At 47.7% G+C, this 27,872-nt stretch overlaps 1 protein-coding gene across 1 annotated transcript in view; it reads left to right on the forward strand.

Annotated features, from left to right (window-relative positions):
• The first annotated feature begins 7,718 nt into the window (after window positions 1-7,718).
• The window catches only part of LOC147106709 (acyl-CoA (8-3)-desaturase-like), a 113,800-nt gene continuing 93,646 nt past the window's right edge, over window positions 7,719-27,872 (forward strand). The window contains exon 1 of the mRNA XM_086007765.1: window positions 7,719-8,143. Within this exon, the coding sequence (XP_085863891.1) occupies window positions 7,961-8,143 (183 nt within the window). The 5' untranslated portion in view covers window positions 7,719-7,960. The remainder of the gene's footprint in view (window positions 8,144-27,872) is intronic.

The raw sequence follows: 27,872 nt of genomic DNA on the forward strand, positions 1-27,872 counted from the left end.
TTTCAGGTTCATGCAGAATTAGCTGATCTGAGGCAAAGTGGCAATGGGGACATTACACTTAAGGGAGTTAGGGAGGGGATAAAAATTAAACAGGATCTTGCTTCTGATCCTTATCCAGTGACTACTTCTGGAAAGTAGGCATACTTGGACATTGGGTAAGGACAGAATTGGGCTTGATTATAATGTCTCTCACAATTGAATAGACTGCTGATACTAGCTGCCAAAGCACTCACCGGCAGAGGGAAGTGAAAGGGAGAAGGAAGGGGACAGAGTCTGAAAGTGGTGCTTTGTAGGAGAATGGAGATATTGGGATTGGCCCTTTGGAGTGGAGGAAACAAGAGGATTGCCAGCATCTTGTTACAGTGAGCGGAAAGGGAGGGTGCCAGCATTAAATGAAGGTGGAAGATTGTCAGCTTAAGCTCATGAAGTGACTTTAGTAACTTCAGACCTTAACTACACCCTGCATTTTCTTGCAATGTGAGGAGGGTCTGCCAGTGTCTAGAGGCAGGAGAGGCAGGCTGGCATTTGGGGAGCAAACCTTTCAAAAGATCACACTACAGGTGAGATCTGAGTGTGTGTTTTTTTTTTAATTTTCTTGTGACTATTTCACTCACATTTTCTGTTTAATTTCAAATCTGCTATATTTGTAGCTTATTTTTGCTTTTATTATTGTTTCTTTATTTCTTAGGCATTTGTTGTACAGTAAACTCTTGTTTAAACGGCACTTTATCATCCGGAATACTTTAATAACCGGCAAAATAGATATATCTCAATACAAAACAACACCTCAATAACCGGTAATCTTGCCGAATCCATCCAGCACTCGTTTTGCCGAGTCCGAGTCTCCCGCGGTGGCCGAGTTAGTCAGTGGTAATGGTGAGTGGAAAAGCAGCACTGTGGTAGGTATACCTCTCCGTTATCCAGAATTTTTCACCAACTGGCAGCATCCTGGTCCCATAGGTGCCGGATAAGAAAGAGTTTACTGTACATGGATAAACATAAGAACATAAGAAATAGGAGCAGGAGTAGAGTCTTGAATATACTCAACGACTGAGCCTCCACAGCCCTCTGGGGTAGAGAATTCCAAAGATTCACCACCCTCTGAGTGAAGAAATTTCTCCTCATCTCAGTCCTAAATAGCCGACCCCTTATTCTGAGACTGTGACCCCTGGTTCTAGACTCCCCAGCCACAGGAAACATCCTCCCTGCATCTACCCTGTCAAGCCCTGTAAGAATTTTGTATGTTTCAATGTCTGATGTGTTTTTTCACCCCGGATTATTTGCACATTCTTTTGTTCCATTTATATATCCTTGCATCATCTAATTGATAATATTTTATATTGTGCAAGTTTTCTATCAAACAGTTTGCAAGTCATTGGTGTATCTGTTGGTTGGTTTTATTTCCTTCTCCTCCCTTCTTCTAGGTATGTCCTCATTTTCTCCAACCTTACTAAAATGCCTCTCTATCGTTCAGGCTTCAGTCTGTTGAAGGGTACACACGTGAAACGTCAATGTATTTTTTTCTCTTGATTTGCTGTGTATTTATATCGGATTTCCAGCATTTACAATTTCCCCTTTTAGCTACAAAGCTTCTTTTCACATAGTTATATTTATAATTAAGGCTGCTCTTCAATCGTCAGCTTTGGGGTGGAGTGATTTCCAACTATTCTTAGTTTTCTAGATTGACATGCATGATCTCACTTTTGTTTGCGGGATCTTACTGTGACAAAACGGCTGGTGGATTTGGAGGCACAGGTTATTCTGCTTCAAAGTAATTCATTCTATGTGAAGCAATTTGCAAAATTTCTGAGGGATGTAATACAGCCTATCGTTACCAACGACATAGGCAGAAAGAGGGATGAGGCCCTGCAGGCAGACTATAGGGAGCTAGAGGAGAGATTAAAAGCATGACCTCAAAGGTAGTAATCTCCGGATTACTCCTGGTGCCACGTGCTTGTGAGTACAGGAATAGGAGGATAGAACAGAGGAATGCCTGGCTAGAGAGATGGTGCAGGAGGGAGGGCTTTAGATTCCTGAGGCATTGGGACCGTTTCTGGGGAAGGTGGGACCTGTACAAGCCGGACAGGTTACACCTCAACAGAGCCGGGACCAGTATTCTCGCGGGGAGGTTTGTTAGTGCTGTTGGGGAGGGTTTAAACTAGCGTGGCAGGGGGATGGGCATCAAGATATAGGAGTAGAAAAGAGGAATAAGGTGCATAAAAGAGTGATTGTGTTGGATAGTACTAGAGGCGGTAGTAGTGCCATATTAGATAGGTGCAGACTAAGAAAGACTACGAAAAATTCAAAAATGGGTTTAGAAAGCATGTACGTAAACGCACAAAGTGTGGTGAATAAGGTTGGTGAGCTACAAGCACAATTAGCCATGTGGCAATAACGGAAACGTAGCTTAAAAACGGTGAGGACTGGGCACTTAATATTCAAGGGTACAAGGTGTTCAGAAAAGATATGGAAGGAAAAAAGGGAGGTGGGGGTGGCAGTGCTGATTAAGGAAGACATTGTAGTGTTGGAAAGGGAGGATGTTCTTGAGGGGACAAGGACAGAATCCATTTGGTTAGAGTTGAGGAGCAAAAAGGGTATGATCACGCTATTGGGGGTATTCTATAGGCCTCCAAATAGTGAGAGGGAGGTAGAGGAGTAAATCTGTAGGGAAATCGCAGAGATATGCAAGAGCTATATTGGGGGACTTTAATTACCCAAATATCGATTGGGATAATGCTAGGGTAAAGGGAAAGGAGGGGGAGGAATTTCTGAAATGTGTTCGGGAGAATTTCCTTGACCAATATGTTCTTGGCCCATCTAGGAAGGAGGCATTGCTGGATCTGGTGCTGGGGAATGAGGTGGGCCAGAACAACCAAGTGTCTGTGGGAGAACACTTGGGTACGAGTGATCATCGTATCATAAAACTTAGATTGGCAATGAAGAGGAGCAAGGAACAATCTAGAGTGGAACTTCTAAACTGGAAAAGGGCTAAGTTCAAAAGGGTCTAGCCAGGGTAAAATGGAACACAAGACTGACAGGAAAAACTGTAACGGAACAATGGGTGATCTTTAAGGAGGAGATGTTCCAAGTACAGGCTAGGTACATTCCAACAAGAGGGAAGGATAAGGGAACCAAAGCAAGGGCTCCTTGGAAGATGAGGGAGATAGAGAAGATGATGAAACAAAAGAGGGTGTGTGATGAATGTCAGGTGAATTCTTCAAGGGAGAACCAGACCAAATACAATAAGTTGAGAGGGGATGTGAAGATGAAAATAAGATTGGCAAAGAGAGAATATGAGAGTAGAATGGTGGTTAACATAAAAGGGAACCCAAAAATCCTCTTCCGGCATGTAAACAGTAAACTGGTAGTAAGAGGCGGGGTGGGGCCTATTAGAGACAAAAAAGATCATATATGCTTAGAAGCGCAGGGCAAGGCTAGAATACTCAATGAGTACTTTGTATCAGTGTTTACTAAGGAGATGGATGCTGACAAAATATCGGTAGAAGTGGAAAAGGTAGAAGCAATTGAAGGGGTGAAAATTGATAGACAGGATGTACTAGAAAGGCTGGGTGTGCTTAGAGTGGACAAGTCGCCTGGTCCAGATGGCTTGCATCCCAGGTTGCTAAAGGAATTGGGGGAGGAGATAGCAGAAGGGCTTGCCATAATTTTCCAATCTTCCCTAGATGTGGGGGAGGTGCCTGAGGATTGGAAAGTGGCAAATGTGACACCATTGTTCAAGAAAGGATGTACGGACAATCCTAGTAACTACAGACCGGTCAGTTTAACATCAGTGGTGGGTAAAGTTTTAGAAACAATAATCAAGAAAAAAATTAACGGGCACTTGGGAGAGGTTTAAGCTAATTAAGGAGAGCCAACATGGACTTGTAAAAGACCGATCGTGTTTGACTAATCTAATTGAATTTTTTGATGAAGTAACAGAGAGGATTGATGAAGGGAATGCAATGGATGTTGTCTACATGGAATTTCGGAAGGTGTTTGACATTCGGAAGGCGTTTGACAAAGTACCACATAGAAGGCTGATTAACAAAATTGAGGCTCATGGAATAGGTGGGTCAGTGACAGCTTGGATAAGGAATTGGCTTAAGGACAGAAAACAGCGAGTTGTGGTAAATGGCTGTTTTTCAGACTGGAGGATGGTAGACAGTGGTGTTCCCCAAGAGTCAGTGCTGGAGCCACTGCTTTTATTGATATATAAATGTCCTGGATATTGGAATACAGTAGAATTTCTAAATTTGCCGATGACCAAACTTGGGGGTGTGGCAAACAGTGATGATGATACCAATCGACTGGAACAGGACATAGAAAGGCTAGCAGAATGGGCAGACAAGTGGCAGATGGAATTTAATACAGAGAAGTGTGAGGCATTGGTGGTAATTTTCCAGAACTCCCTGGATTCAGGAAAGGTCCCAGCAGATTGGAAAACTGCTAATGTAACGCCGTTGTTTAAAAAGGGAAGTAGACAAAATGCTGGAAACTATAGACCAGTTAGCCTAACATCTGTGGTTGGTAAAATGTTGGAGTCCATTATTAAGGAAGCAGTAACAGGACATTTGGATAAGCACAATTTAATCGGACAGAGTCAGCATGGTTTTATAAAGGGGAAGTCATGTTTGACAAATTTGCTCGAATTCTTTGAGGACGTAGCAAACAGGGTGGATAAAGGGGAACCAGTAGATGTGGTGTATTTGGACTTCCAAAAGGCATTTGACAAGGTGCCACACAAAAGATTACTGCACAAGATAAAAAATCACGGGATTGGGGGTAATATACTGGCATGGGTGGAAGATTGGCTATGTAACAGAAAACAGAGAGTTGGGATAAATGGTTCATTCTCGGGTTGGCAATCAGTGACTAGTGGTGTTCCGCAGGGGTCAGTGCTGGGACCCCAACTCTTTACAATCTATATTAACGATTTGGAGGAAGGGACCGAGTGCAACATATCCAAGTTTGCCGACGATACAAAGATGGGAGGGAAAGCAGTGAGTGAGGAGGACATAAAAAACCTGCAAAAGGACATAGACAGGCTAAGTGAGTGGGCAGAAGTTTGGCAGAGTTAGAAAGTGTGAGATTATGCACTTTGGCAGAAAAAATCAAAGAGCAAGTTATTTTCTAAATGGAGAGAAACTGCAAAGTGCTACAGTACAAAGGGATCTGGGGGTCCTGGTGCATGAAACACAGAAGGTTAGTATGCAGGTACAGCAGGTGATCAGGAAGGCCAATGGAATCTTGGCTTTTATTGCAAGGGGGATGGAGTATAAAAGCAGGGAAGTCTTGCTTCAGTTATACAGGGTACTGGTGAGGCCACACCTGGAATACTGCGTACAGTTTTGGTTTCCATATTTAAGAAAAGATATACTTGCTCTCGAGGCAGTTCAGAGAAGGTTCACTCGGTTGATTCCGGAGATGAGGGGGTTGACTTATGAGGAAAGGTTGAGTAGGTTGGGCCTCTACTCATTGGAATTCAGAAGAATGAGAGGCGATCTTATCGAAACATATAAGATTGTGAGGGGGCTTGATCGGGTGGATGCGGTGAGGATGTTTCTACTGGTGGGTGAGACTAGAACTAGGGGGCATAATCTTAGAGTAAGGGACTGCCCTTTCAAAACTGAGATGAGGAGAAACTTCTTAACTCAGAGGGTAGTAAATCTATGGAATTTGCTACCTCAGAGAGCTGTGGAAGCTGCAACATTAAATAAATTTAAAACGGAAATAGACAGTTTCCTAGCTGATAAGGGAATTAGGGGTTACGGGGAGCGGGCAGGGAAGTGGACGTGAGTCTAGGTTCGGATCAGCCATGATCCTATTGAATGGCAGAGCAGGCCCGAGGGGCCGTATGGTCTACTCCTGCTCCTACTTCTTATGTTCTTATTATGTAATGCATTTTGGCAGAAGGAACAGGAAGAGGCAATATACACTTAATGGCACAGTTTTAAAGAGTGTGCAGGGACAGAGAGATCTGGGAGTTAATGTGCATAGGTCCCTGAAGGTGGCAGGACATAGAGAGAGTGGTTAGCAAAGTATATGGGATCTTGGGCTTCATAAATAGAGGTATTGAGTACAAAAGTAGGGAAGTTATGCTGAACCTTTATAAAGCGCTGGTTAGGCCACAACTGGAGTATTGCGTCCAGTTCTGGTCACCACACTTTAGGAAGGATGTGAAAGCCCTTGAGAGGTTGCAGAGGAGATTTACCAGAATGGTTCTGGGGATGGAGGATCTTAGCTACAATGACAGGTTGGAGAAGATGGATTTGTTTTCATTCAAGCAAAGGAGGTTGAGGGGTGATTTGATAGAGGTGTAATAATAATAATAATAATAATCAACTTTTATTGTCATTGTTAGTGCACAAGTGCAGTACAACGAAATGCAGGCTTGCGGCTCCCGAGAGTGTACATTTAGATTAAGACATTTAAACATTCAACAGTGGTTAGCACTGTTGCCTCACAGCGCCAGGGACCCGGGTTCGAATCCGGCCTCGGGCTACTGTCTGTGTGGAGTTTGCACATTCTCCCCGTGTTTGCGTGGGTTTTCTCCGGGTGCTCCGGTTTCCTCCCACAGTCCAAAGATGTGCGGGTTAGGTTGATTGGCTATGATAAATTGACCCTTAGTGTTAGGGGGATTAAATACGTGGGGTTACGGGGATAGGGTGGGATATGTGTCGGTGCAGGCTCGATGGGCCGAAATGGCCTCTATCTGCATTGTGGGGTTTCTGTGATTCTGTGTGATTATGACGGGTTTGGATAGACCAGATGGGGAAAGGCTGTTCTCACTAGTTGATGGCACAAGGACTAGGGGACACAGATTTAAGGTTTTGGGCAAGAGATACAGGGAGGACGTGAGGAAAAACTTTTTTACACAGCGAGTGGCAAGGACCTGGCACTCGCTGCTGACGGAAGTGGTGGAAGCGGAGACACTCAATGTTTTCAAGGGGAGACTGGATAGGCACTTGAGGGAAATAAACTTGCAGGGCTAAGGGGATAGAGTGGGGGAATGGGACTGACTGGATTGCTCTACAAAGAGCCGGCATGGACTCGATGGGCCGAATGGCCTCCTTTTGTGCCGTTATGACTGACAGTGCGATATAAATGTAAGTCTTCTGCAGAGGTAGTGAAAAAGCGACACAAAATTAAAATCCGTATGACCTACTTCTCACCTACCAGATCTCAGTATTTTCCTTTCTAATTTCTTAGTAACCTTTTGTAAAAGCCAGATTTTAGACTTGAAATGCGGTTATGTGGCTCTTTCAGACATTCAGTTCTTAACATCTGAATCGCCCTCAAGTTCCCACGTCTCAGTTTCCTTGCAAGCTGACGAAATCTGATATGAATAATTTAAACTCGTGCTGCCTCTAACTTCGCCCAACATCAAACAGCAGAGAGGCGAGTCTCTCACTTCATTCATTCCTCTCACCCATTGAGAAGATCTGCTGTCCATGCAGCGACCAATGAAAGACATGTCCCGAACCGCGTGAGAGGAGTTGGTGCTGCAACAAACCAATAGCAATTAGGATTTGGCGAATTGACGTTTCCATCAGCCAATAGTGTGTGGAAATGGTTTGATTGACGCCCAAGATATTTCACCAATAGCACAACCATAACTGCCCGTGTGATTGACAGTGCTATAAACCAATCACTGTAGAAAATACCTATGATTGATGTAGAAAGTATCCAATAGCTTTTCAAGTCGGTACCTTCCCCCTCCAGGGGCGATAGCCCGGCGCTTGTTGCTGGATGTGGTACTGAAATTGGGGAGAACCCGAGTGTGGAGAGCGGACGATAGGAAATCTAGGCAGGGAGCCAGGAGATCGGGCAGGGCCTGAGACACAGCCCGGACAGGGAGTGAGGGAAAGCGGGGAGAGACTGAGGCACAGCCCGGGCAGGGAGGGTCTGAGACACAGTCCGGGTGGGGATAGGGTCGAAGTCACTGCCCGGGCTCGAAGTGATGGGCTCGAGTACGGAGCGGGGTCGGGATGGGTTCTTTACCTGGGAGGAAGTGCAGACACACTGCACCCGCACCGACCGCTGGCTGGTGATCCACAGGAAGGTCTATGATATCAGCGAGTTCAGCAAAAGGCACCCGGGAGGCGCCCGAGTGATCGGGCACTACGCGGGGCAGGACGCTACGGTAAGACTGGCACTTCGACAGTAATCAGAGAGACGATTGATCAGTTTGAGGGCGAGAGGTCGCTGATAAGTAATCAGAGTGATCACTGATCAATAGAAAGAGATTAGTGACCAATAACCAGTGAAAGAAAACAAGCATTGGCATTGATATAGCGCTTTGTCACGTTTCTGGGGAAGTTTTGAAGCTGTGGAGTTGCTTGGTTACTGATCAATGATCAGAGAGAGTGAATATTCTTCAATAATGAGAGAACAAAAGGTCACTCACTGATCAATAATCACAAAGTGTTGTTACAGTTTGGGCTTTTCTGAACTTGTTCACAGCAGAAAGGTGGTTTATAAGCAGACCGACGTTTCTATGATGTAAACCGTAACAGGTATTGTGTGTTGTTAGCATGTCCAGGTTTAACAATAAACCCCTAATGGTGAAACTCATCCGTCATTGAAGATCCCCTGCTCACCACGTTCTCCTGTTTCTTGAGGCAGACTGAATATCTCAAACATTACTGATCAATCATTGGAGCAAGATTAATGATTGACTTGAAGAGGCGAATAATCGCAGCGATCAATAATCAGAGAGAGCGATAATCACAAATTATTGAACCAAATCATAATTAGCATTTACTGATGGATCATCAGAATGATTACTGATTAAGAGATAAATGATTCTTAATAAGAGTGATCACAGATATTACAGATCAATAATTGGGGACAGAATGTGATTACAGATCAGTAATAACTGATCAATAATCAGAAAGAAAGAGTTCTTAGTGTCAATAATCAGAGAAAGTTCAGAGATCAATGTTCAGGGAGAGAGTACAGATAATCAGAAAACTGATCATGGAGATTGCTTATCAATAGAGACAAAACATAAAAATGCAAAAGTGGTACAGTAAAGACTGGGAAAATTCAAAACACATACCATGAAGTAGGGAGTAAACAATAAGTCAAAAATGTGAAAAGTGTCAAGGAGCTTAGGTAGACCTTGTACATGCTTCAGCCATTCAGTAGCTTCACGGTCAGAATTGTGGAGTCTGGTAAGTCCTGGTAGACCAGCATGAACTGAGCAGCCATTCAGTAGATGTGCGGCATCCTCGGCTACACCACGGCTGCACAGATGGACATTCCTCAGTCCCCAGGTATAGTCATTAACCACACACCTTATTGCCACACATCTAAAACAGTTGAGCATGTTCCAGAGATGGCGTGGCAACTCGAGACCAGCCTGTCTCTCATCAGGCCTAGTGATGAGGAAGGAGTTTCTTATAGAAGGAGCAAGAAGGAGCAGCTCGTCCCCATTCAGTCAGCCATATTGAGGCAGCATCCGCTGTGGCGATGGTTGGTAACATAGTCCAGATTGGTCTGCTGCTGGTGGTGACAAGCCTCCCATATAACTTTGAAAAGTGGCAGTTGTGGCATCTTGATTTTTTTCAAGGAGGTTTTTTGCTGCAATATGAGTTAGGAGTCTATATCTGAGAGGACTGGTAACCATTCGGTGTTTGTTGGTCTAATAGTCCCGGTTATTATTCTCATTGTTTAATTGTACAGCAAGTATTTTTGTGTGGGAAGAGTTTAAAGACACAGGAAGTGCAGTATTCTCCAACTATGTAGTAGAGGTAGCGGTGCGTTGCACACCTTTGCTCATTCTCTCCCCAAGTTGAGCCCTCAAGATTATTTAGGAAGCCATTTCTGTTCTTGGTCTTCTGAACTACCATGGTGAGCTGGTCCTTGTAGCTAAATGTGCAGTCTAAAGTTACTCCTACATATGTTGGTTTTAGGTCATGTGCCAGCCGTTCTCCATCCAAGAAGATGTTGAGTTCTCATGAAGCGTTGGCATAATTAAGATGGAAGCGTGACGACACAGTCTTTGACACACTGGGTTTAAGTCTCCACTTTTTGCAATAGTTACTGATGGCTGCATGTTTTAGTTCAAGTTGTGCTCAATCTTTTTGAAGTCTCTGTCTCAGGCAGATGTCATCTACAGACTTGAATGGGCTGGAGATTGTTGGAGGCGGATCATTTGTAAATATGTTAAATAATTGCAGTCATAACAGATCCCTGGGGAAGTCCATTCTTCTGGATCATCCATGTGTTCAGTCAAGAAGCATAGCTCCTGTATTCTCCTTCTGCTGGAAACCATTCTCTATATAGGTGGCAAGAGCAAGAACTTGGTCACAAGTGCTCCTATTTGATCTGAAGCCTGCCTAGCCATCAGAGCCTGATCTACTGTCAGCACGATTGTTTGCAGGATTAGTCACTTCAGAAGTTTGTAATGACAGCTCAGAAGTGATCTAGGACAGTAGCTAGCTGGGAGGGAGTATTTCTTTCCTGGTTTTGATATAGCTATCATCTTAGATTTCTGCCCTATCTGCTTCTAGCTCTCTTGGATGACACAGGACATAAACAATGACAGCCATTTATGCTCTTCTTTCCAAGGTCTAGTAGCAGTTCTGGTGAAATCTCGTCAAGGAAGCAAGCTTGTCCTGCTTTCATGAAACTCAATGCTCTCTCTATTTCCTCAATAAAGAATAGGTGGAAGATATCTTCCTCACTCTGAGGTGGGACCAGTCTGTATCTACGCCACTTCCACTTTACTGATTCTTCAAAGAGCTCGTCCCCATTAACTTTTGACATGTTATTGAGGTGTGTGGCGATACTGTTCAGGACACTTTACACTAATATCTGTGTGGTGGTTTATGTGCTGCACCAGTGCTGGAAGAAGCACTGAGGGCAGCAAGGGCACACAATGTACTCTGGGTGGGGACTTCAATGTCCATCGCCAAGAATGGCTCGGTAGCACTACTACTGACTGAGCTGGCCGAGTCCTGAAGGATGTAGCTGCCAGCCTGGGCTTGCGGTAGGTGCTGAGAGAACCAACATGAGGGAAAAACCTACTTGTCCTCACCAATCTACCTGTCGCAGATGCATCTGTTCATGACAGTAATGGTAGGAGTTACCACCGCACAGTCCTTGTGGAGACAAATTCCCTTCTTCACACTGAGGACACGCTCCATTGTGTTGTGTGGCACTACCACCGTGCTAAATGGGCTAGATTCTGCTCAAAACTGGGCATCCATGAGACGCTGTGGGCTATCAGCAGCAGCAGAATTGTATTACATCACAATCTGTAACCTCATGGCCTGGCATATCCCTCAATCTACCATTACCATCAAGCCAGGGGACCAACCCTAGTGCACTGAAGAGTGTAGAAGAGCAGGCCAGTAGCAGCACCAGGCATACCTAAAAATGAGGTACCAACCTGGGAAACTACAACACAGGACTACATGCATGCTAAACAGCAGAAGCAGCGTACTATAGGTAGAGATAAGCAACCGCACAACCAATGGATCAAGTCAAAGCTCTGCAGTCCTACCACATCTAGTCGTGAATGGTGGTGGACAATTAAACAACTAACAGGAGGAGGAGACTCCATGAACATCTCCATCCTCAATGATAGCAGAGCTGAGCACCTGAGTGCAAAAGACAAGGCTGAAGCATTTGCAACCTTTATTTTTTTTTCATAGAATGTTATGGAACAGAAGTGGACCATTCAAATCTGCACTGGTGTTTTTCTTCGCATGAAAAGGATGAAGCATTTGCAACCATCTTCAGCCAGAAGTGCCAAGTGGATGATCCATCTCAGCCTCTTCCCGAGGTCCCCACCATCACAGAAGCCAGTCTTCAGCCAATTCGATTCACTCCACGTGATCTCAAGAAATGACTGGGTACACTGGATACAGCAAAGACTATGGGCCCCGACAATATCTCGGTTATAGTGGTGAAGACTTGTGCTTCAGAACTAGCTGCGCCTCTATCCAAGCTGTTCCAGTACAGCTACAACACTGGCAACTACCTGACAAAGTGGAAAATTGCCCAGGTATGTCCTGTCCACAAAAAGCAGCACAAATCTAATCTGACCAATTGATGCCCCATAAGTCTACTTTTGATCATCAGCAAACTGATGGAAGGTGTTGTCTACAGTGCTATCAAGCGACACTTACTTACCAATAAAACCTGCTCACCGATGCTCACTTTGGGTTCCACCAGCACCACTCAGCTCCAGACCTCATTACAGCCTTGGTCCAATCATGGACAAAAGAGCTGAAATCCAGAGGTGAAGTGAGAGTGACTGCCCTTGACATCAAGGCAGAATTTGGCCGAGTGTGGCAGCAAGGAGTTCTAGTAAAATTGCTGTCAATAGGAATCAGGGGGAAAATTCTCCACGGGCTAGAGTCATACCTAGCACAAAGGAAGATGATTGTTAGGGGCCAATCACCTCAGGCCCAGGACATCGCTGTAGGAGTTCCTCAGGGTAGTGTCCTAGACCCAACCATCTTCACCTGCTTCATCAATAACATCCCTACATCATAAGGTCAGAAGTGGGAATGTTTGCTGATGATTGCCCAGTTTTAAGTTCCATTTGTAATGAAGCAGCCCATGCCACATAAATACTGTGGCTACAAGACAGAAGCTGGGTATTCTGCAGCGAGTGACTCACCTCCTGACTCCCCAAAGCCTCTCCACCCTCTTCAAGATACAAGTCAGGAGTGTGATGGAATACCCTTCATTCGCCTGGATGAGTGCAGCTCCAACAACACTCAAGAAGCTCGACACAATCCAGGACAAAGCAGCCCGCTTGATTGGCACCCAATCTACCACCTTAAACGTTGACTCTCTCCACCACCAGCGCACCGTGGCTGCAGTGTGTACCGTCTACAAAATGCACTGCAGCATCTCGGCAAGGCTTCTTCGACAGCACCTCCCAAACCCATGACCCCTACCACCTAGAAGGACAAGGGCAGCAGGCGCATGGGAACACCACCACCTCCAAGTTCCCCTACCATCTTGACTTGGAAATATGTCGCCGATCCTTTATCGTCGCTGGGTCAAAATCTTGGAACTCCCTCCCTAACATCACTGTGGGAGTACCGTCACCACACGGACTGCAGTGGTTCAAGCACATGGCTCATCACCACCTTCTCAAGGGCAATTAGGGATAGACAATAAATGCTGGCCTTGCCAGCGACGCCCATATCCTGTGAATGGATAAAAAAGAAGTTTCCTTATGAGTGACCAGGCTTTTTTGCTAGACCTTGTCATTGAAAACTAGAGACAAATAGTTAGCGTTTACTTGTCAATAATTAGAGCCAGTTATCCAATCAATAACCATAGAGATCACTGATCATTAATCAGGAAGCATTATTACTCATCAATAATCGGAGAGGGGGTTATTTGCTGATTAATGATCAGGGGAGACTGATGATCACAAAAATAACTGGTCAATCCTCAGAAAGTGAGCAATGATCATTGACGTTACTGACCAATAGCCCGAGAAAAAGATTATTGACCAATAATCTGAGTGATTACACATCAATAATGATGGGAGATCACTGATTGTTAATCTATTATTAATCAGGTATCAATAATCAGCTCATCAATAATTGGAGGTAGACGGCTAATCACAGATATTACTGATCAATAATCAGTGTGAAACACTGATAATCACAAAAAATATTGATCAATAATTAGAGAGAGAAACTAACAGATAATCAGGGAGAGTGATGGTCATCAATATTGGGAGAAAGATTATAGATCAATAATCATAGAGAATGAGTGATTACACATCAATAATCAGAAAGTGTATGATCACTTTTCAATAATCCAAGAGGGTAGTTACTGATCAATAATCAGATAATTAACAGATGTCTGATTATTAATCAGATACAGACTGATAGTCAGGGAGTTTACTGTTCGGTAATAAGAATGTGATGATCACATAGGTTACAGATCAATAATGAGAAAGACCGATTACTGACTAAATCCGAGTGTGACTGATGATCAGATATTACTCATCAATAGAGATAAATTGTTCACTGAACAATAATCAAGGAGAGAAATCTCTGATCATTAATCAGTGAGAATGATAGCGGTGTTTAAAATCATGAAGGATTTAGATAGAGGAAATATCGCAACCTGGGCTCGGGCGTTTCCGGACTTCGGACATTAGAAACACGTTCCGAGTCCGGAAATGCCTGGGCCGTTCCGCGTAGCGCTAACGCGTTTCTCCGCCCCTCCCCTTCTGTTAAAGGGGAGGGATGCTGCGAGCTCTGCAGAGCATCCGATGGCCCACACTAGGCCACCAGGGCGGTGTGGTGCCGTGGCCGCAGCCTGGCGGAAACACTTAGTGGAGCTGTGCAGATTAAGGAGGATAAAAAACAACACTAAAGCTTTATTGCATCACTCGCATTTTTCATAGGATTTTTCAAAAATAGACAACAAAAGTTAATGGCTTTTTGAAGTACAGGTTGAGCGTCCAAAATCTGGAGTTCTGGATTCCGGAACATTTTACGGATTCCGGACGACCCTGCCACCAATCGTCCCAGAGTCCGGATTCTGGACGCTCAACCTGTATCGAGTTTCTGTGATCTTTAACGCTGATTTAAAGATAACTTTGCCCGAAGCCGGCCCCGCCCACAAAACTGGTCACGCCCCCAGATCTAAAAAATGAGGAGGGTGAGTTTCCCCTGATTAAGGCCGTTCGAGGAGGCTTTTCAAATTGAGCTCATTTTCTTAGGTGTACAGGCACCAGTAGGTACGTTTTAAAAGTGTTTATACTGTATTTTAAAACATTTAATTTACTAAGTAACTGACTAATGTACATCAATGAAACTAGTAAATGGTTCAGTATAGTTTTTTTTAAGTCATTTTCAGTGATTTAAAATAAGGTTACTCACAGGTGGAAGACTGGACACTCTTATTAAAAATGCTTACTTTTTGTGATAACCCATTTTCAGCCGTATTAATAAAACCGCGTCAGGTTACCACTCTTAAATGTATCAATGAATATTTTTTAATACAAAGAAAAAAGACAGTGATTTTCTATTACGCTGCCCGATTGTACTGGCTCATGGAAGAATTTACGTTTGTGATTTTGCAAATAACCATATGGAGTCTTTTTTTGCTGTGTGATTGTACAGAGTTTCTGTTAATTCAGCACAGTGATGCTGCTCATTATGTATTTGTACAGTTCCTGTTTATTCAGCAGGATATGGTTACTCACTGTGTAATTGTACAGAATTCTGTTTATTGAACCGAATAAAGCACTGTGATTTATTTGCATACACTTGTTGGGAGTCTCCTGTGTACTGCGATTTCTGTATGGCCTTTAACTAGCATCTGACACCAGTTTTCAAATTGCATGTTTGTGTAGTAATGTTCAGGTTTTCAATTTATTTTGCGATCCTTTATAATGCAAGTTTGAATGAAAAATAACTTTATTCAAGTTTAATGCAGCAGTAGTTTAGTCCCTGTTGACAGAATGCTAGCTTCAGTGCTCTCAGTTGGAGCTGCCTGCCAATTGCTTAGTAATTGTTTGTTTAAGGAATGTCTGCAAATGATATGCTCACATTGGTATGAGACGTTGATATTCGCACCATAGGGCAAACTTACGGCTCCTGCACACTGACCAAGGAGCCATGCTTGAAGGTAGCATCAGACTGAGAATCGGCGTGACAGGTTATAGTCCTGTCTGCAATTCATACTTCAAGCGTGACTCACCCTCCTCCTGTATAGACTGGTGCCTGTGCTGGATGTGTACAGTATATGTCTCTACTTTAACCACCCAATAATAAAATGCATTAACTGTAATACTATGATTGATGTAGGCAATATGTTCTTGTCTGCTTTGGCCTGACACAGGATATGAGCAGTATTGTATCCCCAATCTAACTCCTGTGACAGACTAATTTTATAGATAATGGGTTCCATGTTACTAAATCCTTTCTCTACTGTAACAAACATGTTGATGGATTGATCTGTGAGACCCAGTGATGTGTGTGTGTGTATTTAATTACTGACTGGTTTATTGATGGAATTCTCTGTTATTTCTGAAGCTGCAGTCTCTCTTGAACTCTCCGTGCTGCCTTGATGATGCCTTTTCACTCTGATTCCCTGAGCCCACTATGTTTATTGCAGTTGGTTCAGACCCAGTCACACCACAGTGCCCTTTGGATCCAGTCACACAACAGTGTTCTGATCAACAACTCCTTGGCTGCAGATTGCTTATGATCAGGTGTTGGTGATTATTAGAGCCAGTCCTTTGGGGAATGTTTAAGTGAAGGACCCTGCAGCTTGGTACCTACTGGGAGTTACAAGTCATCTAATTTAACAGGCCTGGTAACTGGAACAGCCCTGGACAAGCCCCATCTACGACATCCTGTCTCAACTGAAAACACATAAAGCAGGTTCAGATTCAGTCATTAAATCTCACTCTGCTATGGGATGTGCCATGATACATTGTTCCAGCCCTTAAATGGGCTGATCTACCACCACCTCCCACCTGAGTTTCAATCTCACACCCAGTTTCAGTCTTGCGCTGCTCCCTCCGGACAGCATGGTGTCATAGTGGTTAGCACTGTTGCCTCACAGCGCCAGGGACCCGGGTTCAAATCCGGCCTCGGGTGACTGTGTGGAGTTTGCACATTCTCCCCGTGTTTGCGTGGGTTTCCTCCGGGTGCTCCGGTTTCCTCCCACAGTCCAAAGATGTGCGTGTTAGGTTGATTGGCCATGATAAAAATTGGCCCTTAGTGTTAGGGGGGATTAAATACGTGGGGTTACGGGGATAGGGCTTGGGTGGGATGGCTGTCGGTGTAGGGACCGGATGCTAGGGTTTGGATGATCAGCCATGATCTCGTTGAATGGCGGAGCAGGCTCGAAGGGCCGAATGGCCTACTCCTGCTCCTATCTTCTATGTTTCTATGTTTCTATCCCAATCTGGGACCAGTTCCCTCCAGACTCTCTCGATCTGGGACCAGCTTCCTCCTGACCCGTTCTGGGACCAGCTCTCTCCTGACTCTCGATCTGGGACAAACTCCCTCCTGACTCTCTTGATGTGGGACCAGCTCCCTCCTGACTCTCTCGATCTGGGACCAGCTCCCTCCTGACCCGTTCTGGGACCAGCTCTCTCCTGACTCTCGATCTGGGACAAACTCCCTCCTGACTCTCTTGATGTGGGACCAGCTCCCTCCTGACTCTCTCGATCTGGGACCAGCTCCCTCCTGACTCTCGATCTGGGACCAGCTCCCTCCTGACTCCCGATCTGGGACCAGCTCTCTCCTGACTCTCGATCTGGGACAAATTCCCTCCAAACTCTCTCGATCTGGGACCAGCTCCCTCCTGACTCCCGATCTGGGACCAGCTCTCTCCTGAATCTCGATCTGGGACCAGCTCCCTCCTGACTCCCGATCTGGGACCAGCTTCCACCTGACTCCCAATCTGGGACCAGCTCTCTCCTGACTCTCTCGATCGGGGACCAGCTCCCTCCTGACTCTCGATCTGGGACCAGCTCCCTCCTGACTCTCTCGATCTGGGACCAGCTCCCTCCTGACTCTCTCGATCTGGGACCAGCTCCCTCCTGACTCTCTCGATCTGGGACCAGCTCCCTCCTGACTCTCTCGATCTGGGACTAGCTCCATCCTGACTCACTCGATCTGGGACCAGCTCCCTCCTGACCCGATCTGGGACCAGCTCCCTCCTGACTCTTGATCTGGGATCAGCTCCCTCCTGACTCTCGATCTGGGACCAGCTTCCTCCTGAATCTCGATCTGGGACCAGCTCCCTCCTGACTTTCCCGATCTGGGGCCAGCTCCCTCCTGACTTTCCCGATCTGGGGCCAGCTCCCTCCTGACTCTCCCTCTCTGGAAAAAGCTCCCTCCTGACTCTCTTGGTTTGGACCAGCTCCCTCCTGACTCCCGATCTGGGACCAGCTCCCTCCTGACTCCCGATCTGGGACCAGCTTTCTCCTGACTCTTGATCTGGGAACCTGCTCCCTCCTGACTTTCCTATTCTGGGACCAGCTCCCTCCTGACTCTCTCAATCTGGGACCAGCTCCCTCCTGACTCTCTCAATCTGGGACCAGCTTCCTCCTGACTCTCTGAATCTGGGACCAGCTCCCACCTGACTCTCTTGGTCTGGGACCGGCTCCATAAGAACATAAGAACATAAGAAGTCGGAGCAGGAGTAGGCCATACGGCCCCTTGGGCCTGCTCCGCCATTCAATAGGATCATGGCTGATCCGAACCTAGACTCACGTCCACTTCCCTGCCCGCTCCCCGTAACCCCTAATTCCCTTATCTGCTAGGAAACTGTCTATCTCCGTTTTAAATTTATTTAATGTCGCAGCTTCCACAGCTCTCTGAGGTAGCAAATTCCATAGATTTACTACCCTCTGAGTGAAGAAGTTTCTCCTCATCTCAGTTTTGAAAGGGCAGCCCCTTATTCTAAGATTATGCCCCCTAGTTCTAGTCTCACCCATCAGTGGAAACATCCTCCCTGCATCCACCCGATCAAGCCCCCTCACAATCTTATATGTTTCGATAAGATCGCCTCTCATTCTTCTGAATTCCAATGAGTAGAGGCCCAACCTACTCAACCTTTCCTCATAAGCCAACCCCCTCACCTCCGGAATCAACCGAGTGAACCTTCTCTGAACTGCCTCGAGAGCAAGTATATCTTTTCTTAAATATGGAAACCAAAACTGTACGCAGTATTCCAGGTGTGGCCTCACCAGTACCCTGTATAACTGAAGCAAGACTTCCCTGCTTTTATACTCCATCCCCCTTGCAATAAAAGCCAAGATTCCTTTGGCCTTCCTGATCATCTGCTGTACCTGCATACTAACCTTCTGTGTTTCATGCACCAGGACCCCCAGATCCCTTTGTACTGTAGCACTTTGCAGTTTCTTTCCATTTAGATAATAACTTGCTCTTTGATTTTTTCTGCCAAAGTGCATAACCTCACACTTTCCAACATTATTCAGATTCAGATTCAGATTAGATTTATTTGCCATATGTAACAAGTACAATGGAATGCTTGTTCCCCGTAGGGACGCGTCAGCTATACATACAGCGCCGCCATCTGCCAAATTTCTGCCCACTCACTTAGCCTGTCTATGTCCTTTTGCAGGTTTTTTATGTCCTCACTCACTGCTTTCCCTCCCATCTTTGTATCGTCGGCAAACTTGGATACGTTGCACTCGGTCCCTTCCTCCAAATCATTAATATAGATTGTAAAGATTTGGGGTCCCAGCACTGACCCCTGCGGAACACCACTAGTCACTGATTGCCAATCCGAGAATGAACCATTTATCCCAACTCTGTTTTCTGTTAGATAGCCAATCTTCCACCCATGCCAGTATATTACCCCCAATCCCGTGATTTTTTATCTTGTGCAGTAATCTTTTGTGTGGCACCTTATCAAATGCCTTTTGCAAGTCCAAATACACCACATCCACTGGTTCCCCTTTATCCACCCTGTTTGTTACGTCCTCAAAGAATTCGAGCAAATTTGTCAAACGTGACTTCCCCTTCATGCTGACTCTGACCGATTAAATTATGCTTATCCAAATGTCCTGTTGCTGCTTCCTTAATAATGGACTCCAACATTTTACCAACCACAGATGTTAGGCTAACTTGTCTATAGTTTCCAGCCTTTTGTCTACTTCCCTTTTTAAATAACGGCGTTACATTAGCAGTTTTCCAATCTGCTGGGACCTTTCCTGAATCCAGGGAGTTTTGGAAAATTACCACTAATGCATCCACAATCCCTACCGCTACTTCTCTCAAGACCCTAGGATGTAAGCCATCGGGTCTAGGGGATTTATCCGCCTTTAGCCCCATTATCTTACCGAGTACCACCTCCTTAGTGATTTTAATTGTATTTAACTCCTCCCCCCCCATAGCCCCCTGTTTGTCCAGTGTTGGGATATTTTTAGTGTCCTCTACTGTAAAGACTGATACAAAATATTTGTTCAGCATTTTTGCCATCTCCATGTTCCCCACCACTAATTTCCCGGTCTCGTCCTCTAAGGGACCAACATTCACTTTAGCCACCCTTTTTCTTTTTATATGACTGTAGAAACTCTTGCTATCTGTTTTTATATTTTTTGCTAGTTTACTTTCATAATCTATCTTCCCTTTCTTAATTAATCTTTTAGTGATTCTTTGCTGGCTTTTAAATGCCTCCCAATCTTCTATCCTCCCACTAGATTTGGCTACTTTATATGCCCTTGTTTTCAGTCGGATACTATCCTTTATTACTTTACTTAGCCACGGATGGCTGTCTTTTCTTTTACTCCCGTTTTTCCTCAGTGGAATATATTTATCTTGAATCCCGATCTGGGACTAGCTCCCTACTGACTCTCTTGATCTGGGAACAGCTCCATCCTGACTCTCGATCTGGGACCAGCTCCCTCCTGACTCTCTTGATCTGGGACCAGCTCCATCCTGACTCTCGATCTGGGACCAGATCCCTCTCGATCTGGAAAAAGCTCCCTCCTGCATCTCGATCTGGGACCAGCTCCCTCTCGATCTGGAAAAAGCTCCCTCCTGCATCTCGATCTGGGGCCAGCTCCCACCTGACTCTCTCGATCTGGGGCCAGCTTCCTCCTGACTCTCCCTCTCTGGAAAAAGCTCCCTCCTGACTCTCTTGGTCGTGGACCAGCTCCCCCCTGACCCGATCTGGGACCAGCTCCCTCCTGACTCTCGATCTGGGACCGGCTCCCTCCTGACTCTCTGGATCTGGGACCAGCTTCCTCCTGACTCGATCTGGGAACAGCTCCTCCTGACTCTCGATCTGGGACCAGCTTCCTCGTGACTCTCGATCTGGAACCAGTTCCCTCCTGACTCTCGATCTGGGACCAGCTCCCTCCTGACTCTCGATCTGGGGCCAGCTCCCACCTGACTCTCGATCTGGGGCCAGCTCCCTCCTGACTCTCCCTCTCTGGAAAAAGCTCCCTCCTGACTCTCTTGGTCGTGGACCAGCTCCCCCCTGACCCGATCTGGGACCAGCTCCCTCCTGACTCTCTGGATCTGGGACCAGCTCCCTCCTGACTCTCGATCTGGGACCAGCTCCCTCCTGACTCTCGATCTGGGAACAGCTCCTCCTGACTCTCGATCTGGGACCAGCTTCCTCGTGACTCTCGATCTGGAACCAGTTCCCTCCTGACTCTCGATCTGGGAACAGCTCCTCCTGACTCTCGATCTGGGACCAGCTTCCTCGTGACTCTCGATCTGGAACCAGTTCCCTCCTGACTCTCGATCTGGGACCAGCTTCCTCCTGACTCTCGATCTGGGACCAGCTTGCTCCTGACTCTCATAGAAACATTGAAACATAGAAGATAGGAGCAGGGGTAGGCCATGCGGCCCCTCGAGACTGCTGCGCCATTTAATATGATCATGGCTGATCATCCAAACTCAGTACCCTGTCCTTGCCTTCTCCCCATATCCCTTGATCCCTTTAGCCTTTAGAAATATATCTAACTCCTTCTTGAATATATTTAATAAGTTGGCCTCAACTGTCTTCTGTGGTAGAGAATTCCACAGGTTCACCACTCTCTGGGTGAAGGAATTCCTCAAGATTCAAGATCATTTTATTGCCATATGTAACTAGTGCAATGGAATGCTTATTCCCCACTCACTCCCACAATACAAGCATCTATCTATCTATCTATATATATAAACGGATACTTCTTTCTGTCTGTCTATCTGTCTGTCCTTCTGTCTGTCCTCACGTGTGCGTCTGTCCGGCTATGTGCTCGAAAGTTATAGAGCGTACCTACGCGCGCGTTACCTCCAAAGAAAGCTTACGCTTCCGGGACGCTCGTAAGCGTATTTACTTTTCGGTCGGACGAAAATTGTTCGCGCCTTATGCAAAAAACCTTCAAAATTAAACTCATTATCTGCTACTTAGCATTGATTGACTGACGTCAAGGTTCGACCAATCCTGTGCCGCCCCTGATGGTTGGCCAATCGGTGTGTGTGTGTGTGGGCGGGACTAATCGTTTTCATCTCAGGGATGTGGCAGCCATTGTTTCACTGCCATTACTTCAGCTTCCAGCTCAAACTACTTTGATCATCCAGCTTTGAAAAAGTTAGTATCTCTTTTAAAAATAACATAAGATTTACTAAAAACCTTTTATAAGTACTTTCACTTTCATCTTTCAAGGTATTAAAAGGTAGAAATGTTGCCCGGCAGCAGATTCACACAGGGAGAGACAGGGCCTGAAAGCCTGGGACTCGATTTAAAAGGTTGCCCGGCACCAGATTCACAGAGGGACACAGAGAGGCCCAAAGCCTCGCACTCGATTTAAACCGCCCGGCCCAAAACAGCCCTGGCAAAGCCGGGCTCCCCCCAGCTAGTATAATATAAAAGCAATAAAATAAAAACAAGTATAAATAAAAACAATAAGCAAATAAGCAAAAAGTATAGCAATAACAGTCCAAGTTGCAGGATATGATGAATAGTGCAAAAAAGCCTCAATTACCACTGGAAATAATAGTAATGTAATATGATAAATATATGGTAATATAAGTATAATATATATATTTACATAAACATATAACTATAATATATGGGGCAGTGCGATTAGCAGTTCAGTAGGCGCACTGCCTGTGGATAGAAACTGTTCATAAACCTGCTGGTCCTGGTTCGGGTGCTGCGGTACCGACGTCCGGACCGCAGGAGGGAGAACAGTTTGTGCCCAGGGTGATTGGGGTCCTGGATGATGGAGCGGGCCTTGTTCCGGCACCTGGTCTGGAAGATCTCCTCGATGGACGGAAGTGCGCACCCGATGATCTTTTCTGCCGTATTCACAACTCTCATCTCATCCTCATCTCAGTCCTAAATGGCTTACACCTTATCCTTCGACTGTGACCCCTGGTTCTGGACTCCCCCGCCATCGGGAACAGCTTCCTCCTGCATCTAGTCTGTCTAGTCCTGTTAGAATTTTATAAGTTTCAATGAGATCCTACTCTCCCTGTTACAGGACCCACCGACATTCGGGTATCTGCACTGGGCTGGGTGTGCAGGGGTCGTGTGACGGTGCACCCTCAGAGACTGGAGCTTCCTTTGAGGAGTCATCTTCCTCCTCTGGCTTGACAGTGGGGGGGGAGCACTTGATGAACCTGTGGGAGTTCTGGGACCAGCTCCTCCTGACTCTCTCGATCAGGGACCAGCTCCCTCCTGACTCTCTTGATCTGGGACCGGCACCCTCCTGACTCTCTTGATCTGGGACCGGCACCCTCCTGACTCTCTCGATCTGGGGCCAGCTCCCTCCTGACTCTCTTGATCTGGGAGCAGCTCCCTCCTGATTCCCGATCTGGGACCAGCTCCCTCCTGACTCTCTCATTCTGGGACCAGCTCCTCCTGCCTCTCTCGATCTGGGAGCAGCTCCCTCCTGACTCTCGACCTTCGACCAGCTCCGTACTGACTCTCTTGATCTGGGACCAGCTCCTTCCTTACACTCGATCTGGGAAAAGCTCCCTCCTGACTCTCGATCTGGGAAAAGCTCCCTCCTGACTCTCGATCTGGGAAAAGCTCCCTCCTGACTCTCGATCTGGGACCAGCTCCCTCCTGACTCTCGATCTGAGACCAGCTTTCTCCTGACTCATGATCTGGGACCAGCTCCCTCCTGACTCTCGATCTGGGAAAAGCTCCCTCCTGACTCTCGATCTGAGACCAGCTCCCTCCTGACTCTCTCGATCTGGGACCAGCTCCCTCCTGACTCTCGATCTGGGACCAGTTTCCTCCTGACTCTCGATCTGGGAAAAGCTCCCTCCTGACTCTCGATCTGAGACCAGCTCCCTCCAGACTCTCTCGATCTGGGACCAGCTCCCTCCTGATTCTCGATCTGGGATCAGCTCCCTCCTGACTCTCTTGATCTGCGACCAGCTCCCTCCGGACTCTCGATCTGGGAAAAGCTCCCTCCTGACTTTCGATCTGGGACTAGCTCCCTCCTGACTTTCGATCTGGTCCCAGCACCCTCCTGACTCTCGATCTGGGACCAGCTCTCTCCTGACTCTCTCGTTCTGGGACCAGCTCCTCCTGCCTCTCTTGATCTGGGAGCAGCTCCCTCCTGACTCCCGATGTGGGACCAGCTCCTCCTGCCTCTCTCGATCTGGGAGCAGCTCCCTCCTGACTCTCGACCTTCGACCAGCTCCGTACTGACTCTCTTGATCTGGGACCAGCTCCTTCCTTACACTCAATCTGGGAAAAGCTCCCTCCTGACTATCGATCTGGGAAAAGCTCCCTCCTGACTCTCGATCTGGGAAAAGCTCCCTCCTGACTCTCGATCTGGGACCAGCTCCCTCCTGACTCTCGATCTGGGAAAAGCTCCCTCCTGACTCTCGATCTGGGACCAGCTCCCTCCTGACTCTCGATCTGGGAAAAGCTCCCTCCTGACTCTCTCCATCTGGGACCAGCTCCCTCCTGACTCTCGATCTGGGATCAGCTCTCTCCTGACTCTCTCAATCTGGGAAAAGCTCCCTCCTGAATCTCTCGATCTGGGATCAGCTCTCTCCTGACTCTCTCAATCTGGGACCAGCTCCCTCCTGACTCTCTTGATCTGGGACCAGCTCCGTGCTGACTCTCTCAATCTGGGAGCAGCTCCCTCCTGACTCTCGACCTGCGACCAGCTCCGTACTGACTCTCTTGATCTGGGACCAGCTCCTTCCTTACTCTCGATCTGGGAAAAGCTCCCTCCTGACTCCCGATCTGGGAAAAGCTCCCTCCTGACTCTCGATCTGGGACCAGCTCCCTCCTGACTCTCGATCTGAGACGAGCTTCCTCCTGACTCTCGATCTGGGACCAGCTCCCTCCTGACTCTCTCGATCTGCCACCAGCTCCCTCCTGACTCTCGATCTGGGAAATACTCCCTCCTGACTCTCGATCTGGGACCAGCTTCCTCGTGACTCTCGATTTGGGACCAGCTTCCTCCTGACTCTCGATCTGGGAAAAGCTCCCTCCTGACTCTCTCCATCTGGGACCAGCTCCCTCCTGACTCTCGATCTGGGAAAAGCTCCCTCCTGACTCTCTCCATCTGGGACCAGCTCCCTCCTGACTCTCGATCTGGGATCAGCTCTCTCCTGACTCTCTCAATCTGGGAAAAGCTCCCTCCTGAATCTCTCGATCTGGGATCAGCTCTCTCCTGACTCTCTCAATCTGGGACCAGCTCCCTCCTGATTCTCGATCTGGGACCAGCTCCGTGCTGACTCTCTCAGTCTGGGAGCAGCTCCCTCCTGACTCTCGACCTGCGACCAGCTCCGTACTGACTCTCTTGATCTGGGACCAGCTCCTTCCTTACTCTCGATCTGGGAAAAGCTCCCTCCTGACTCCCGATCTGGGAAAAGCTCCCTCCTGACTCTCGATCTGGGACCAGCTCCCTCCTGACTCTCGATCTGAGACGAGCTTTCTCCTGACACTCGATCTGGGACCAGCTCCCTCCTGACTCTCTCGATCTGGCACCAGCTCCCACCTGACTCTCGATCTGGGAAATGCTCCCTCCTGACTCTCGATCTGGGACCAGCTTCCTCGTGACTCTCGATTTGAGACCAGCTTCCTCCTGACTCTCGATCTGGGAAAAGCTCCCTCCTGACTCTCTCCATCTGGGACCAGCTCCCTCCTGACTCTCGATCTGGGACCAGTTTCCTCCTGACTCTCGATCTGAGACCAGCTTTCTCCTGACTCTCAATCTGGGACCAGCTCCCTCCTGACTCTCGATCTGAGACCAGCTCCCTCCTGACTCTCGCTCTCTGGGAAAAGCTCCCTCCGGGCGCTCTTGGTCTGGGATCAGCTCCCTCCTGACTCTTGATCTGGGATCAGCTCCCTCCTGATTCTCTCGATCTAGGACCAGCTCCCTCCTGACTCTCTCGATCTGGGACCAGCTCCCTCCTGACTCTCGCTCTCTGTGAAAAGCTCCCTCCGGGCGCTCTTGGTCTGGGATCAGCTCCCTCCTGACTCTTGATCTGGGACCAGCTCCCTCCTGATTCTCTCAATCTGGGACCAGCTCCCTCCTGACTCTCGATCTGAGACCAGCTCCCTCCTGACTCTCGCTCTCTGGGAAAAGCTCCCTCCGGGCGCTCTTGGTCTGGGATCAGCTCCCTCCTGACTCTTGATCTGGGATCAGCTCCCTCCTGATTCTCTCGATCTAGGACCAGCTCCCTCCTGACTCTCTCGATCTGGGACCAATTTCCTCCTGACTCTCGATCTGGGAAAAGCTCCCTCCTGACTCTCGATCTGAGACCAGCTTTCTCCTGACTCTCAATCTGGGATAGCTCCCTTCTGACTCTCTATCTGGGACCAGCTCCCTCCTGACTCTCGATTTGGGACCAGCTTCCTCCTGACTCTCAATCTGGGAAAAGCTCCCTCCTGACTCTTGATCTGGGACCAGCTCCCTCCTGACTCTCGAACTGAGACCAGCTCCCTCCTGACTCTCGATCTGAGACCAGCTCCCTCCTGACTCTCGCTCTCTGGGAAAAGCTCCCTCCGGATGCTCTTGGCCTGGGACCAGCTCCCTCCTGACTCTCGATTTGGGGCCAGCTCCCTCCTGACTCTCCCTCTCTGGGAAAAGCTCCCTCCTGACTCTCGTTTTGGGACCAGCTCCCTCCTGACTCTTGATCTGGGACCAGCTCCCTCCTGACTCTCTCAATCTGGGACCAGCTCTCTCCTGACTCTCTCAATCTGGGAAAAGCTCCCCCCTGACTCTCGATCTGGGAAAAGCTCCCTCCTGACTCTCTCGATCTGGGACCAGCTCCCTCCGAACTCTCGACCTGCGTCCAGCTCCGTACTGACTCTCTTGATCTGGTACCAGCTCCTTCCTTACTCTCGATCTGGGAAAAGCTCCCTCCTGACTCTCGATCTGGGAAAAGCTGCCTCCTGACTCTCGATCTGGGAAAAGCTGCCTCCTGACTCTCGATCTGGGACCAGCTCCTCCTGACTCTCTCGATCAGGGACCAGCTCCCTCCTGACTCTCTTGATCTGGGACCGGCACCCTCCTGACTCTCTTGATCTGGGACCGGCACCCTCCTGACTCTCTCGATCTGGGGCCAGCTCCCTCCTGACTCTCGATCTGGGACCGGATCTCTCCTGACTCTCTCGTTCTGGGACCAGCTCCTCCTGCCTCTCTTGATCTGGGAGCAGCTCCCTCCTGATTCCCGATCTGGGACCAGCTCCCTCCTGACTCTCTCATTCTGGGACCAGCTCCTCCTGCCTCTCTCGATCTGGGAGCAGCTCCCTCCTGACTCTCGACCTTCGACCAGCTCCGTACTGACTCTCTTGATCTGGGACCAGCTCCTTCCTTACACTCGATCTGGGAACAGCTCCCTCCTGACTCTCGATCTGGGAAAAGCTCCCTCCTGACTCTCGATCTGGGAAAAGCTCCCTCCTGACTCTCGATCTGGGACCAGCTCCCTCCTGACTCTCGATCTGAGACCAGCTTTCTCCTGACTCATGATCTGGGACCAGCTCCCTCCTGACTCTCGATCTGGGAAAAGCTCCCTCCTGACTCTCGATCTGAGACCAGCTCCCTCCTGACTCTCTCGATCTGGGACCAGCTCCCTCCTGACTCTCGATCTGGGACCAGTTTCCTCCTGACTCTCGATCTGGGAAAAGCTCCCTCCTGACTCTCGATCTGAGACCAGCTCCCTCCAGACTCTCTCGATCTGGGACCAGCTCCCTCCTGACTCTCGATCTGGGATCAGCTCCCTCCTGACTCTCTCGATCTGCGACCAGCTCCCTCCGGACTCTCGATCTGGGACTAGCTCCCTCCTGACTTTCGATCTGGTCCCAGCACCCTCCTGACTCTCGATCTGGGACCAGCTCTCTCCTGACTCTCTCGTTCTGGGACCAGCTCCTCCTGCCTCTCTTGATCTGGGAGCAGCTCCCTCCTGACTCCCGATGTG

This window comes from Somniosus microcephalus, chromosome 15 (genome assembly GCF_052327205.1).
Source record: "Somniosus microcephalus isolate GS21.2 chromosome 15, FLI_Smic_1.0, whole genome shotgun sequence".
Lineage (NCBI taxonomy): Eukaryota > Metazoa > Chordata > Chondrichthyes > Squaliformes > Somniosidae > Somniosus > Somniosus microcephalus.